The sequence below is a fragment of the Nematostella vectensis genome, chromosome 14, assembly GCF_932526225.1.
Source record: "Nematostella vectensis chromosome 14, jaNemVect1.1, whole genome shotgun sequence".
NCBI classification, from domain to species: Eukaryota; Metazoa; Cnidaria; class Anthozoa; order Actiniaria; family Edwardsiidae; genus Nematostella; species Nematostella vectensis.
In genome coordinates, this window is record NC_064047.1 from 7,591,890 (window position 1) to 7,607,843 (window position 15,954).

Genomic DNA, 15,954 nt, shown 5'->3' on the forward strand with positions numbered 1-15,954 from the left:
CTATGCCATGCAGACGAGTCCACATTTAAGTATAGGAAACGCCGAATCAATCGCAGAGCTCGGCTTCTGGCTGTCTAGAGTGATAATCAATCTTTGCATCAAGCTTTAGCTCAGTTGTTTTTTTCTATAATGTCGAAGCCTTAGTAAATAGCAGCAAAATAGTGGAAACAGGTGCCTTTCATTCATATTCACGGAAATGCAATTATAATCGGAATTTGGTATTTTACTAGTTTTTCATTTTCACTCACTTTCTATTCCAACCACTCCTGCCCACTTTATAAGTTGTTTAGTTTCGCCGCCATAGCAGAGAGTGACGTCCGTATTTTTTGTTTTGTTGGTAGGACAATGAGCTGATCGCGGCTGCGCAAGGTGTGCTGAACGGGACAGTCCCGCGGGTTTACCTCGAAGTCGACATCATCAACTCCGACAGGGCCCTGGGCACTACACTTAGCTATCACGTGGCCAAGTGAGTAGCGAAATAGACCCCGCTGAATGTCTTAAATTTTTCCATTCACGCCGCAACGAGAAAAACCGTGAATATATATGTCTTGAATCTTTGTTTGACTAATAACCGGCGATACATTCAAACAGTCGAATTGAATTTTGTCGCAAACATGTTAAAGCCGCATTGTCACTAGTTTACTTACTGTTGATTACGTAACAATCTCCGATGATTTTGAAGGGGAAACGCGAAAAATATTTCAAAATATTGAAAGCAGTGTGTCTATTGGAAGTTTCTTTGAGGATGTGATTGATAATTTAGAGCGGATGGCCTGTTAAATATCTCGGATTCTAATAGATTTTTTTTGTCTTTTAACGGTTGAGGTTTCCGTCGGGCCTCCGGAAGTAAACTGGTGACAATGCGCCTTTAAGAAATCATTTTGGCGTCAGTTTGTCACTAAAAAGTCACTTGACTTCTTATTGCAAGTCGCCTATTTGATATGCAACTATGCTTTTGTGCGCAGGCGATATGGTGAAGACGGTTTGCCAGACGACTCGATTCATGTCAAAGTCAACGGTTCCGCAGGTTTGTGAGTCACACTGTTTGAAAACAATTGATATTGTACAAGATATTTACTACAGCGTACAACCTTGCTACCTCAAACTCTCAAGGGAGACTAAAGCGTCTTTAAGGTTAGCGGGGGTTCGAGTTCATTAAGTCGATCCAAAAAATACATTATCTGCTCATAGTTTTATACAGATAAAGAAAAATGTTATCGAATGCTGTTGCAATTTGATTTTTATTATTGTGACGAATGTTATGTTACATTTTGTTAGCATCACATTATTTTGGCGTTACAATAAAAAACTAATGATGAAAAACTACCTAATGCTTGTTTTAGCCTCCTGGGCGGTAATTTTTTTATGTAAAAATATAAATATATTTGGAATTATTATTTTAGGAATTATTTATTTTTTATCGCGAAAGGGGCGCTAATTCGAAGTGTGGACCTTTTTACAAAGCTCAGACTTCGGATCTTTATGAATAACTGTCCATGTCTTTATTTTCAAATATTGAACTAATAAAAGCTAAATTATTGAATAGTAAGAAAATTGTTAAATGCTACTTCTCAATAGATAGTTTAGTACATTTCTTTTGTTTTTTAATGATAGCAAGTAAACTATTGTTGCTATAAGCCCAGCGGTCGGTCATTCTTACATTTTATTTTAGGGAGGGGGCGCTTATTGAATATTTTGCGGCTAAAGAGACGCTTATTCGAAGCAAGGGCTTATCGAAAGCTTGGCGCTAAAAGCAGCATTTCAGGAACTTGAAAAACATCGTTGGTCATTCATGGTGTAACACGATTTTTACATGTTCATATGTGATTTTCCCCATTTATAGGCCAGAGTTTTGGCGCGTTTGTTGCCAAGGGAATCACGCTCGAACTAGAAGGAGACGCTAATGACTACGTCGGCAAGGTAGGGAATTATTCAACGTTTCCGATACAAAAGTACTAAGTTTTTTAAAGTTTTTTTTTTAACTTAGACCCAGATTCTCATGTTTTAGATCACCACAGGTTTCCCGCGCGCTCGCCCCAGGCTAAAAAAAAACAGCCATTCATTGATATGCAACGTGTTTGTTATTTAGGGACTCTCTGGTGGGATACTCATAGTGTACCCCAGTCGTAAACACGGCTCGCAGTTCAAAGCAGAGGAGAACGTCATCGTGGGTAACACGTGCCTCTACGGGGCTACATCCGGGAAGGCATACATCCGGGGTGTTTCTGCCGAGCGGTTCGCTGTAAGGAACTCTGGCGTGACAGCTGTATGCGAGGTGAGCAAAGGATCATAGGAGCACTAGCAGATTATGTCAGTCACATCACAGACCTCCCACCCCCTCGTCTTTACCAGGCGCGTACACAGGGGGGGGGGGGAGTGGGTCATTTCTTATTAAGGAATCTTCAAACACTATGCTTTTTCCATATGATACCTATGACTGCGCACCCCCCCCCCCCCCCCCCCCTCTCCGCCAATACTGGGCCCGTGCCTGTTTACTGGACACGTGACACTGTGGATTTCCAACGTTAGTGAAAACCGTAGAACCTCCGGGGGGGGCTTGTTTCTTTTTTGTCTCCAAAAAGGGGGAAGGGATTATTTGTTGGATTGGAACATTCCTTTTTCCCATTTTTCCCACTAGATATTTTTGAACCCAACAAAAGACGATGATGTCCTCTTTAAATTTGAAGCATCACATGAACTTTAGGGAACATGTTATGCTATATTTTCCTGGGGAAGGGAAATGGCTTAATGGGGCGTAAACTAGTCCTAACAGAGAAATGGTATTGCCTGATAACCTATATAATAATCTGTATCTAATCGCGGAATATAGCACGCTTTTATTATGATGGTCGTGTCCGGGATCGTGTTATTCATGGTGGTTTGATGTTGATTTGCGTTTTGATATAAGACACTTCTTTGTTTATAGTAAGCAAGCTTTCAATGCAGTATACTCACTGTAGAAAGTAACGACTCCTATTTTGACGATAAAAGCGTGTCGGCGAAACGAACATGTTTGTCGGCGAAACAACCACTATGTCGGCGAAACAACCACTATTGTCGGCGAACAACTTGTCGGCGAACTGGTTTGTCGGCGGAACCACCTTATACCTCTTCAGACTATACTTTCTTATTATTGCCTTGTATGATCAAGATGTTTATTGGAATAAGGGATATGGTCTTTTCAGACTATTCTTTCTTTTATTGCTTTGTTAGATATATTTGAGGATAAGGGATATGGAATGCCTTTGTGGTTGCATTTCTCATTGATACCTTGTCTTTTTGCATTTAAAGGGTGTTGGTGACCACGGATGTGAGTACATGACCGGGGGCGTGGTCGTGGTTCTGGGGGAGTGTGGTCGAAATTTCGCAGCTGGGATGTCCGGCGGAATGGCTTTCATCTTGGACAGGTAAGAATTGGGTTTTTGAATATAATTATCACTAAGGAAAAGGGGGGAGGGGCTCAAAATGTTGTACCACAAACCCTAAAAAAACACTCAGAGATCATCAACCCTAAAAGAATCTAACCTTATTTTTAACACTTTCCCCCAAGTGACAATTTCACGACGACGTGAACTGCATGCCTATTAGACTATCTTATTGCAAATTCACGTTTACAATAAAGTCTTCATTCTTATCATTATCATCACCGTCACCAACATCGTTAATTTATGGTTTCTTTTATACAACTGGAAGAAGATCCAGTGATCATTACCACCAACGTCATCATCATCATCATCATCATCATCGCCGCATCGTCATCACAATCGTTAAGATAATATCCTTTCACCAAAAATGAATTTATTGTGAACAGGGAGAGAACGTTCAAGTCCTTCTGCAATCACGGCAGTGTTGATCTAGAATACGTTACCGGAAATGACGTGGAGCTTTTACGAAGTTTACTGCAAGATCACTTGAAGTCCACCGGGTCTGCTGTTGCTGCGACTCTTCTAGGGAACTGGAACGACTCAGTAAACCTTTTCACTAAGGTACTAAAAAAACGGGGAAAAACATGCGTGTGTTTTACTAAGAGCATAGGAAAGAGAGGGAACTCTGATTCATTCATTTTTAAGCGTTTTCACTTACCCTGTTCTGTTGGTGTTTTAAGTCACTCTGTGGGATTACATTGCCAGGTTGGTAAGGTGCGGTATGGGAGGAAATAGGGTAAACTGAGTGTGGCCATATCTAACGTCATTCTATTGGTGTTTTCAGTCACTCTTTGGGAGTGCATTGCCAGGGCGGTTAGGTGCGGTATGGGGGTTAATGGGGTAAACTGAGCGTAATCATTTCTAACGTCATTCTATTGGTGTTTTAAGTCACTCTTTGGGAGTACATTGTCAGGGCGGTTACGTGCGGTATGGGAGGGAATAGGGTAAACTGAGCGTGACCGTATCTAAGGTCATTTTGCTGGTGTTTTAGGTGACTCTTTGGGAGTACATTGTCAGGGCGGTTACGTGCGGTATGGGAGGGAATAGGGTAAACTGAGCGTGACCGTATCTAAGGTCATTTTGCTGGTGTTTTAGGTGACTCTTTGGGAGTACATTGTCAGGGCGGTTACTTGCGGTACGGGCGTGACTGTATCTGAGGTCATTCTGCGTCTGTTTCAGGTGATGCCAAGGGAGTACAAGAAGGCGCTGGAGAATATTCAACAGCAAGAAATGGATGAGGTAAAAACTATAAGAACCTATATGATAATGATAACTGCGGCGACGATATGGTGTTTATGATGAGGATAATGATGATGATAATGATGATGATGATGATAATAATGATGATGCTGATGATAATGATGACGGCGTTGACGATGATGGTGTTGATGATGATGATGATGGTGTTGTTGATAATGTTGATGGTGTTGATGAAGATGATGATGATAACTAAGCTGATAATAATAATGATGATGCTGATGATAATGATGACGGCGTTGACGATGATGGTGTTGATGATGATGATGATGATGGTGTTGTTGATAATGTTGATGGTGTTGATGAAGATGATGATGATAACAAAGCTATTTAAATGAATAAATAATAATAATAATTGAACACAAACGCCTGTTTAACGTCAACTATTTTGATTGACGGAAGGGTGTTTATTGCACAATGCTTATGAATAGTTTAATCTCCCTATTTCTCTCAAGAAAAAAAATGGCGACAGCGAGAAGAAAGAGCGCTCTCCGTCGCGAAAAAACAACAAAAATGATAGTCCAATAGTCGACATCGAGGAAGCCATTCCAGATGCAGAAATGGAGCAAAAGATCATCGACCGTGTGCTGGACAAAACCCGGTTAGTGCAAAATTATTTTTTTTTATTAAGACAAGTTACGACAGAATATCTAGCAATTTTCATAAGTAGGCGTAAAAAATCTTTTACCAGGAATGTTCAAAGTCTGCTGCTGTTTTTTATAGATGAACATGTCAGTGTTTCCGTTTAAAAATCTTTACTTTATGTCCATTTCACCTCTATAGCTTTTCTGTATAACTCATTCATAATCCTTGAAGAGGCAAGGCGCTGATCAAATAGCACCAAATGAAATTCCGTTAGTTTGAATGATGTAAGCCAGAAAGCGGTTGAGCAGTTGGAAATTGTTGCCGAGAGATAACATTACGATACATGATAAAATGCGTACATAATCTACCTACTGTTCGTAGTGGCTTCGTGAAGTACGAACGTAGCACGAACCATTATCGACCAGCCCAGCAGCGGGTAAAGGACTGGAAGGAGATCTATAACCACAAGCGGAGTGACAGGAACCTTAAAGTACAGGCGGCGAGATGTATGGACTGCGGAGTGCCCTTCTGTCAGTCCCACGCGGGGTGTCCCCTGGGGAACATTATCCCGAAGTGGAACGATCTCGTCTTTCAGGTAGGTCCGCTAGAGAACGCTTTGTGAGTCTAAAACGGCACATTTGAAGCGACTATGTAAGCGGCATTTTTTCATCCTAGCAAAATACAAAGCGTAAACACCATCCATTTCCATCGGCTGATTTGAATCTATTTTATATTTTTGGTTGCAAACTTTTTAGATGAATATTTCGAGGTTTTGTACACATGTTTTGTCTTCTAATATTGGATAAAGCAGAAATTATGGAGTGTCTGACTAAAGGTTCTTTAGAAAGTAAACTATTTGTAGCCGCCATCTTGGATTTTGATGTTGCTCAAAATCCAAGATGGCGGCTACGAGGTTGGCCGAACGTCTCTCTATTTAGTGGCCAGCGAGGTTGGCCAAACCTCTCTCTATTTAGTGGCCAGCGAGGTTGGCCAAACGTCTCTCTATTTAGTGGCCAGCGAGGTTGGCCGAACGTCTCTCTATTTAGTGGCCTGCGAGGTTGGCCGAACGTCTCTCTATTTAGTGGCCAGCGAGGTTGGCCAAACCTCTCTCTATTTAGTGGCCAGCGAGGTTGGCCAAACGTCTCTCTATTTAGTGGCCAGCGAGGTTGGCCGAACGTCTCTCTATTTAGTGGCCAGCGAGGTTGGCTGAACGTTTCTCTATTTAGTGGCCAGCGAGGTTGGCTGAACGTCTCTCTATTTAGTGACCAGCGAGGTTGGCCAAACGTCTCTCTATTTAGTGGCCAGCGAGGTTGACCGAACGTCTCTCTATTTAGTGGCCAGCGAGGCTCTGGAACCAGGGCATAGTAGCTAGGGTTACGCAACGTAAGTTGACCTTGTTTTCTTATCAAACACGAAAAGCGACACGCAGACAAGCCAAATTTAAGCCAAATTAGAGGGGATTTAATGTTTTATTATCAGAATTTAACCTAACAAACACTGCTCCTACCGCTCTTGAATACCTTCACTTTTTGCTGTAGGACAAGTGGCAAGGAGCTCTCGAACGACTCTTGCAAACCAACAGCTTCCCAGAATTCACCGGGAGAGTGTGTCCTGCGCCGTGTGAGGTACGACCTTAATATAAACTATATATAGACTTGGATGCCTAAAAATTCCATAAAGAAAAAGAAAGCCTGCACATGAAAAAACGCCGCGAAAAATATCAACATCAAAAACACTATTTTTTTTTTCTTTTCCTTTATACTAAACTCTTGTTGCAAAACTGATAGAGTTATAAAAACGGTAATAGGGACCGCAACGACAACGATAACATAGACAACGACGGCCGTAAAGCAATGAAATTGGATTGTTAATTAATTGCAGCGTATAAAGCGTCATGCCTCCCCCCCCCCCCCTACACACACACACACACATACAGACATTCCGGCCGTTTTCTCTCGGCTACTGAAGACTGCCCTGTGAACTTCCAAACTCTGTTGGCTACTGTAGAAAGCATTTCCTTATTTTATTTCTTAACTTTTATGATTTTTTATTCCACTGCTACTTGTTTGGAACTAACATCTGTAGTCTTTTGAATACATGTCAATCCCTGAAAAAATGCCCTGTCACACCAAGGGTTTTTTTTTTCTCTTGCAAATGTCTTGCCACTCCTTTTACTAAAAAAAATAATTGCAAATCGCAATCGTGTCTATCACTTTTGTCACCACGGACTCTCCGTCACACGAAAAGTATAAAACGCATTTACGTTTACGTGTGACAAAAACGAATTTACGTTTACGTGTGACATAAAACGTATTTACGTTTACGTGTGACATAAAACGCTTTTACGTTTACGTGTGACATAAAACGCATTTACGTTTACGTGTGACATAAAACGCACTTACGTTTACGTGTGACATAAAACGCATTTACGTTTACGTGTAACATAAAACGCATTTACGTTTACGTGTGACATAAAACGCTTTTACGTTTACGTGTGATATAAAACTCATTTACGTTTACGTGTGACATAAAACGCATTTACGTTTACGTGTGACATAAAACGCTTTTACGTTTACGTTTGACATAAAACGCATTTACGTTTACGTGTGACATAAAACGCATTTACGTTTACGTGTGACATGGCTCTTAAGGCTTGGGATTATTTTCTGCAAAACAAGTCACAGCCTGTAAGTGTCAAAGAGTCTTAAGTACTCTTGCCCTCAGGAGCAGTAGTTCGATCCCTCTCTTAGCTCTTTCTACCTTCACGCGATATAACAGTGTACTGAAATTCACGGCTCACAAACCGTGCGATACTTTGCAGGGAGCATGCGTACTAGCAATTAACGCAAAGGCCGTGACCATCAAGAAAATCGAGTGCACGATTATCGACCACGCCTTTGAGCAGGGCTGGATCAAACCACAGGTAACTCGCACTGGTTTCCCAGATAAACTCACCGAATTGTCACCAGTTTACTTACGGTAAATTGCGTAACAATCTCCGATGAACGGAAAACTTAACTATTATTTCAAAATCATTGAAAGCAGTGTATATATTGGAAGGTTCTTCGAGGATGTGACTGATAATTTAATTAAGGCGGATGGCCTTTTATTTAGCGCGGATTGTAATAGATTCTTTTGTTGATTGTTTTTTTGTCGGGTGAGATTTCCTCCGGCCCTCCGAAAGTAAACTGGCAGCTATGCGGCTTTAACTAACGTTAGTGGTGACACAAAGAACGGCTGCGCGGGAGACTTATTCCAAAATTGCTCTCATTTCGGTATTTTTTTTGGTTATTTTGTTGTAGATCCCAATGACACGGACAGGTAAAAAAGTCGCCATTATCGGAAGTGGCCCAGCAGGCCTTTCGGCCGCAGTCCAGCTGAACAAGGTAAACAAAGTAGGCGTGTGGCTTGTGACGGGCTCAACCTGGGACGGGCTTCCTGTGTTTTAACACAGGAAGCTTAATAATAAAATATTAGAGGCAAAGTTAAGATTGTATGAGTTATCCACCATTTTGGTGTTTTAAACGTAAAAATATATTCACACCTTTAACAACAAGCTTACTGGATAGGCAATTCTCTGAATTTTTTTTACCAAGTTTTCACCTATTTCAAGAAACGTTGTCAGCGCAAATGGTAAATGTCGATTGACAAACGGCAAAAAAAATCCATGGTCACTCATTATATTTCTACTGGATGCAGAAAAATGTATAAATCATACGCTGTTTCTAACATCATTAGAAACAGCGTATGACCTCAAACAGTCATTTGACAATTGCCAATCCAAAGGGTTCCCGTAAATCCAGTTTACGCCTAGTTATTGCGAATTTTTCAAGCTGGCCATGAGGTCACAGTATACGAGAGAAATGACCATTATAACAAATTCCAAAGGGTTCCCGTAAATCCAGGTTACGTCTAATTATTGCGCCTTTTTAGGCTGGCCATAAGGTCACAGTATACAAGAGAAATGACCATTATAGCAAATTCCAAAGGGTTCCCGCAAATCCAGGTTACGCCTTATTACTGCGCCTTTTTCAGGCTGGCCATGAGGTCACAGTATACGAGAAGAATGACCGCTGTGGCGGGCTGCTGATGTATGGGATTCCCTCCATGAAACTCGATAAGAAGGTACAGTACACCAGCGCTGCCCAGTGCGGGACAGTGCGCGACAGGGACGGGCGTATAAAGGACTTGCCAAGGCACCTAGAATAAAATAGTGTATTTAAAGAAAAAAAATCAGTTTCATTTATTAAAATGAAACCTGGATTATACGATATGCCTAGCGAAAAAGAAAATGTATCGTAAAATCGAGGTATCCCTGCAAAGAGGTCCTCGATTTTACGATTTTATAATAAAAATTCACTTTTACAAAATGATATTGTAACTTTACCCTGTGTAAGACTACTACAGATACTCTCTTGTAAGACTGTAATCTATATTTAACAAGTTCTATCAAGAACGGTTAACTGTACTGTACGTTTATCGTAAAATCCTGGTTTCACTGTATGCATATTAAGGATAAGCAGGTGTTACAAAGATGTTTGGTATCTATGCTTTTGAGAAATTCAATTTTATTTGCTTTTTTTTCTGCTTTACACTGGCGTTATTACCATGGTGACGACAAAGGTTACACTTAATTAACCGTGAAATTTGATTCATCCTTCATTCCATTTCTACCTTAATCAGGGTTTTTTTAGTAAGAAAAAATGTGCGGGTTCAGGGTTCTTTAAAATTGTTTACCTAATTGCTGCCTTTGAGGCGAAGTTCTGAGTGGCTGCTCATTGACAGATCGTGCAGCGGCGATTAAATCTGATGGAGCAAGAAGGCATCACGTTTGTCACGAAATCTGAAGTGGGCCGTGACGTCACAGCCAATCAGCTGATGGCCGATAATGACGCTGTCCTGATGGCCGTGGGCTCAACCTGGCCCAGGGATCTGCCAATACCCGGTAAGGCTTTCACGGTACTGTAATACTTTAGTGAGCGCTTGCGTGACAGAGACCACGACGGCTCACAGAAGCAGATCATAGAAACTTGAGATTTTGCCTGATTCATGCAGGGGCGGGTCTAGGGGTGGGCCGAACAGGACCCCCCCCCCCTTTTTCTGGCTTAAAAATAACAAGAAATATAGGGAAATCCACGAGAAAAACCCTTGCCTTCGGCTCCCCTTTCTGGGACTTCTGGATCTGCCCCTGTTATGTATGAGTCGATTGTTTACTTTTGGATCTGCCCCTGTTATGTATGAGTCTATTGTTTACTTACTTCCGGATCTGCCCCTGTTATGTATGAGTCGATTGTTTACTTACTTCCGGATCTGCCCCTGTTATGTATGAGTCTATTGTTTACTTACTTCTGGATCTGCCCCTGATATGTATGAGTCTATTGTTTACTTACGACGCTGTTTTTTTTGTCAAGAGTAAACACTTTCTATTAATTGACTTGCGAGATTCAATTTCTCTATTGTACCTGCCTTTGATTACGGTTGCATGCTCTTACCTTCAGGTCGCAGCCTCGAAGGTGTTCACTTCGCTATGAATTTTCTCGAGACAAGTCAGAAGAGACAGATGGGTAAGATTTCTGGATTTGTAGAATGCACAGTGATGAGACCGGGGGTTTTAGGAGTTGACCTCAAGTGTTTTAACTGTTTTTGTGCACCCCCCCCCCCCCCCCTTCGTCCCCTCCCATCAACACTTACTGGATCCGTCCCTGCTTCAATAATTGTACATCTTAGAGGTGTAGCAAATATTGGGGTGGGGTGGGGTGGGGTGGGGTGGGGTGGGCTCTTTCTTGGGGTGTATATTAGGGGGCACGATACAAAAACATTAATTTTCTTAAGAAAAATTGAAAGAGGGAGACAAAGCTATACCCCTACTGGTCTTTGCCATGGTAACGATGATGACGTCGATTGTGTTGCTAGGCGACTACTCTCTGCCATCCCTGGACGCGACAGGAAAACACGTGATCGTTATTGGAGGTGGAGACACTGGCGTGGATTGTATAGCGACTTCTGTGAGACAGGTACGAAGACAACGACAACAACAACAACAAGCATATACGTACCGTCGTCATAAATGGCATAACCAGCATCATTTTCTATATCATAGTAATCATTATCATTTCCATAGTAAATATTGTCATCAGCATCATTATCATTAGCGTGACGTCATTGTTCTATTTTTAGGATGCCAAAAGCATCGTAACGTTTGAGCTGCTTGCGGAGTCGCCTGAGTCCCGCTCACCCAACAATCCCTGGCCGACCTGGCCGCGAGTTTTTCGCGTGGAGTACGGGCACGAGGAGGTATTATTTAGATACCTTATTTAAGGCGTGATACTTGATGTGTGATAATTATAACGATTGTGTCTTCTTGTTATCTATTTATCAGGTTGCTATCAAGTATGGACGTGACCCCAGAATATACAACATCATGAGCAAGGTAAACTGGCTCAATCCCCAGGGTGGAGGGGGTGCTGGGCTATAAACATGAGAGAGGGGAAGGGGTTTGTAGAGCCAAAAACTTATCACAAAAATATCAAGGAAATATAAATTTCGGAAATTTATATTTGGACGCCTCGGGTTAAATCCCGGGCATGGAAAACTTTTTTTATCAAAACCTAGCTGTCTACAATGGGGACTGTGAATTCCTCGTTTTCTCGGAAGCGGAACAACGTTACGCTGGATAGAGATCCTTTTTCTAAACTCAGCGTTAAATTCGGTGGCGGATCCAAGATTCAATAAATGTAAACTATACCTCCCTACCCAAACTATCTCCCAAACCATCAAATGTCTCTCCCTAGGGGCAAATATTTTGAGTAAGCGTTGTCTATTAAACCAGGAAACCACCCCTAGATCCGCCCGTAAATTTGCTATGGAATAGGCGGGGGATTTGTGTTAACAGTGCTTTCACTGCACTTCCGCATAACCATTCATTCGCATGTGCCGCGTATCCACATCCGCCCAAGATTTTTTTGTTAAAATACGAAAATCCTCGTCCAAGCATAGATAACATTTCAAGGACCGCACCCGGGTACGCACTAGCTCGTCTAACAATAAACCATTCGATGGAGTTACTCCTAGTGTTATTTTCCTTAACTAAATTAGAAAGCGCAGTGCATGTAGTACCGCGTCTTTAATGGATGCTCGCTGAAGGCCTGTATAGTGTTTGGTGTCTCCAGTTTCTGGTTTTACGATACCCCTCCAGTTACGCTAGGCATCAATCATGCAGGTTTGAGGGGGGTGGGGTGGGGGGCGTGGCAGACATTCCCTAGACGTTCTGCAGCGTTTAGTTGTAGCTCATAAACTGTATTCATGTAATGGATGTTTTATTTTACAGGAGTTCCTTAGCAACGATAAAGGACACGTCAGAGCGATCAAAGCCGTGGAGATCAAATGGGTCAAGGTGGGTTGCTATGTGACGTCATTACCCTAACGACCCGGAATAACAACATCTTGTGCTGTCCGCATATACCGTATATAAATAGCTGACAGCTAAACGCCGTTTTAAAAATCAAGATATTGAGATAAACCCCTGATAACGAAGTTGCAGTGGTGTATAATTATTCCATTCATTTATTCATTAGGCTTATTTTTGTTTCCAATACAGGACCCGAGTGGCCGATGGGTTATCGAGGAGGTTCCGAACAGCGAACACGAATTCCCGGCAGATCTCGTGCTCATTGCGCTCGGCTTCGTGGGTCCCGAGAAGTCACTAGCGAAGCAGTTCGGAGCAAAAGTGGTAGGATGGGTTACATACCAACGAAAAAAGTGCAATAAATTTAAAAGAACCTATTTGCCGCGAAATCAATTATATGAAGATGATCTAGTTGACACGATCTGTTCCGTAACTAGACTTCCCCAAAGTCGCCCTCTTTGATTACCCTAATACGTGCGCACGATCTAATGGGCATTCTTATCAGTATGATAATCGGGCTCGCCGTGTAGATGCCCCTTTAGACCTGTCTTTTGCAAGCATCGTACGGCCAGGGCTGGCTCTGATGAGTGAATAAGGTTTTTACTTTCAAACACTTTACACATTTACTGTGCGCCTTCTAATCGATATGTTATTTTGTATCCAGGACCCCCGCGGTAATTTTGCGACGAAAAGAGGCGAGTACCAGACGAGCGTGGAAAAGCTTTACACGGCAGGAGGTAGGAACAGTACCGAGTCCTAAGGAATAGCAGTTGGTCGAATTTTATACCTTAAAGCCGCATTGTCACCAGTTCCGGAGGTCCGACGGAAACCTCAACCGCTAAAAGACAAAAGAGATATTAAACAGGCCATCCGCTCTAAATTATCAATCAGATCCTCAAAGAAACTTCCAATAAACACACTGCTTTCAATATTTTGAAATATTTTTCGCGTTTTCCGTTAAAAATCATCGGAGATTGTTGCGTAATCGACCGGAAGTAAACTGGTGACAATGCGGCTTTAAGAGATAGGAAGATCACCCCCGTTTTCTTTTATAGAGTCCCTCTTCCCGGGCATGACTGGCGGACGCTGGCGAGAAGTTGGCCTAGCAATGCTGGCGCGTGTTAGCGAAATTTTGATTGTGGTTAGACTTATCGCCAGCATTTTTTTTTTGTCCCGTGGTCAACCAAACGTAGTACTGTTTTACCGGGTCTGTTTTCATACGAACACAGCCCTGTTGTGCTAGTTCAACAATCCTATCCCAACACTCCTAGCTCTGTTTACACGAAACTTAAAAATGTTGCGCTGGCTAGCGCTTTGATCTCAATGTAAATCGGCACTCTTAGACCCAGTCTCTTTTCCCAGACTGCCACTACGGACAATCCTTGGTGGTGACCGCCATGGCCGAGGGCCGACAAGCAGCACGGGAAATCGACCTTGCCCTCATGGGAACCACGTCCCTGGCAGGACCGGGGGGACAAATACACACCACAAGACCTCCCCCCAAGATGACAGAATAGAGTACTCAAGATCAGGGGGGGGGACAAATACACACCACAAGACCTCCCCCAAAGATGACAGAATAGGTTACGCAAGATCAGGGGGGGAAAAACCACCTCCTTCCTCTCCCCTCCCCACCCAAGATTCATACAAATTTTGGGAGATACAAACCAAAAGACCAAGATCAGGGGGAGGGGAGGGGGGTTATAAACAGTCAAGAGGACACATTATATGACTCGGGAGGGGTAAGAGCTCTCATTACTGAGCACAGAGCAAGGGCGTAGCCAGGGGGTGGCCTAGGGGGCCCAGGCCCCCCTTTAAGCAGCCAAAATTACAGTAAATGTATGAGACATTATCTAAAATACAGTAGAAAATGCCTAGAAATTCCCTTTTGGGCCCCCTCCCTTTAAAAATCCTGGCTACGCTGCTGCAAAGATATTACAACAGGGCTTTTAAAACAGGGTCACATTTAGTCACTGTGCATGAAAAGAACTGGGCTTAGTGACACGCTTTACGATAAGACAATCTAAAGACAATACACACACCTATTTTAAAAAAAACGTCAGTGCTAATGGCCATTGACACTACGACCGAAAGAACCCACGGATCCCAAAATATTTGTTCCAAATTCAGCAAAATATAAATAAAACATATAGCTATCATTAAATATAATTAATACATGGTTCTATTATCGCTTGAGTTTATTTATAACCTTTATTTTTACAAAAAAAATGCTACCCATAAACATGTTTCGGTCATAGAACTGCCATTTGGCAATTGGCATTTACCTTTATTGAAATACAGGTGTATTCTAGTTCTAGCATTTTGTTTCTCCTTTCCGATATAGCAAAAATAGAGTAGCCCTGTTCTATTTTAAGTGATAGAATCTTTGAGTGATAGATTTTACTAGGCATTAATCAGTTGACTGCCACACAAAATTGAATACTCACAGCATTGATATCGTAAAAATCGAAAAAAAAGGAAAGAACAGAAGGGGCATTTCCGTAGCCTTTTTTTTAGATCTAGACTTTTGGGTTTCAAGGGGCTTTGTTTCTTTCTTCTCAAATCTTTTCAGATTGAGATTCCTACAGAGAGAGCTAGGGGTGTATATATATATATCAAAGGGCCAAAGCTCCAATAAACTGTGGTAGAAATGCCGTGTTGTGAGTGTTTATTTGCGGTCCCTCATCAAAGCGCTCGGTTGACGCCGATAGGGATCATGGGAAGGATGCACGTTCAACTTTCCCGCAGCCTGTATGGCTGCTTCTGAATAGGCCCTGGATGATGCTTTATCCAACTTGGGAAACATCTTCATAACAAAAAAAGCTTTCAATGATAAAATGCTGTTGGTATATAGTGCTGTAAACAGCGGCATAGCCAGGATTTTTAACAGGAGGGGGCCCAAAAGGGACTTCCAAGGCATTTTCTCCTGTATCTTAGATATGTCTCATACATTTACTGTATTTTTGGCTGCTAGAAGGGGGGCCCTCTGGGCCACCCCCCCACGGCTACACCCATGTGTAAATTTTCGCTATTTCTCTCCTAACATACAGTTTCCTTCTTCATCAAAGTCTATACACATTTAGGCGAGGCGCTTTTTAGGGGAGGCAGTTATTGGGGGAGGTGCTTATTAGGAGTGATGCTTTTTAGGGAAGGCGCTTATTAGGGGAGGCCCTTATTGAGGGAGGTGCTTATTAGGTGAGGTGCTTATTAGGGGAGGCCCTTATTAGGGGAGTTGCTTATTAGGGGATCCCCTTATCAGGGGAGGCCCTTATGGGAGGCATG

General features: G+C 42.3%; 1 protein-coding gene across 1 annotated transcript in view; it reads left to right on the forward strand.

Annotated features, from left to right (window-relative positions):
- Window positions 1–15,326, forward strand: part of LOC5510299 (glutamate synthase [NADH]) — a 51,878-nt gene extending 36,552 nt beyond the window's left edge. The window contains exons 39-60 of the mRNA XM_048721290.1: window positions 342–466; window positions 966–1,027; window positions 1,844–1,920; window positions 2,090–2,275; window positions 3,292–3,407; window positions 3,812–3,986; window positions 4,605–4,664; window positions 5,138–5,283; window positions 5,649–5,862; window positions 6,806–6,892; window positions 8,089–8,190; window positions 8,570–8,653; window positions 9,303–9,392; window positions 10,053–10,212; window positions 10,766–10,831; window positions 11,181–11,281; window positions 11,445–11,561; window positions 11,647–11,697; window positions 12,595–12,660; window positions 12,865–12,996; window positions 13,337–13,409; window positions 14,035–15,326. Coding sequence (XP_048577247.1) covers window positions 342–466; window positions 966–1,027; window positions 1,844–1,920; window positions 2,090–2,275; window positions 3,292–3,407; window positions 3,812–3,986; window positions 4,605–4,664; window positions 5,138–5,283; window positions 5,649–5,862; window positions 6,806–6,892; window positions 8,089–8,190; window positions 8,570–8,653; window positions 9,303–9,392; window positions 10,053–10,212; window positions 10,766–10,831; window positions 11,181–11,281; window positions 11,445–11,561; window positions 11,647–11,697; window positions 12,595–12,660; window positions 12,865–12,996; window positions 13,337–13,409; window positions 14,035–14,189 — 2,445 coding nt within the window. The 3' untranslated portion in view covers window positions 14,190–15,326. The remainder of the gene's footprint in view (window positions 1–341; window positions 467–965; window positions 1,028–1,843; window positions 1,921–2,089; window positions 2,276–3,291; window positions 3,408–3,811; window positions 3,987–4,604; window positions 4,665–5,137; window positions 5,284–5,648; window positions 5,863–6,805; window positions 6,893–8,088; window positions 8,191–8,569; window positions 8,654–9,302; window positions 9,393–10,052; window positions 10,213–10,765; window positions 10,832–11,180; window positions 11,282–11,444; window positions 11,562–11,646; window positions 11,698–12,594; window positions 12,661–12,864; window positions 12,997–13,336; window positions 13,410–14,034) is intronic.
- The last annotated feature ends 628 nt before the right edge of the window (window positions 15,327–15,954 follow it).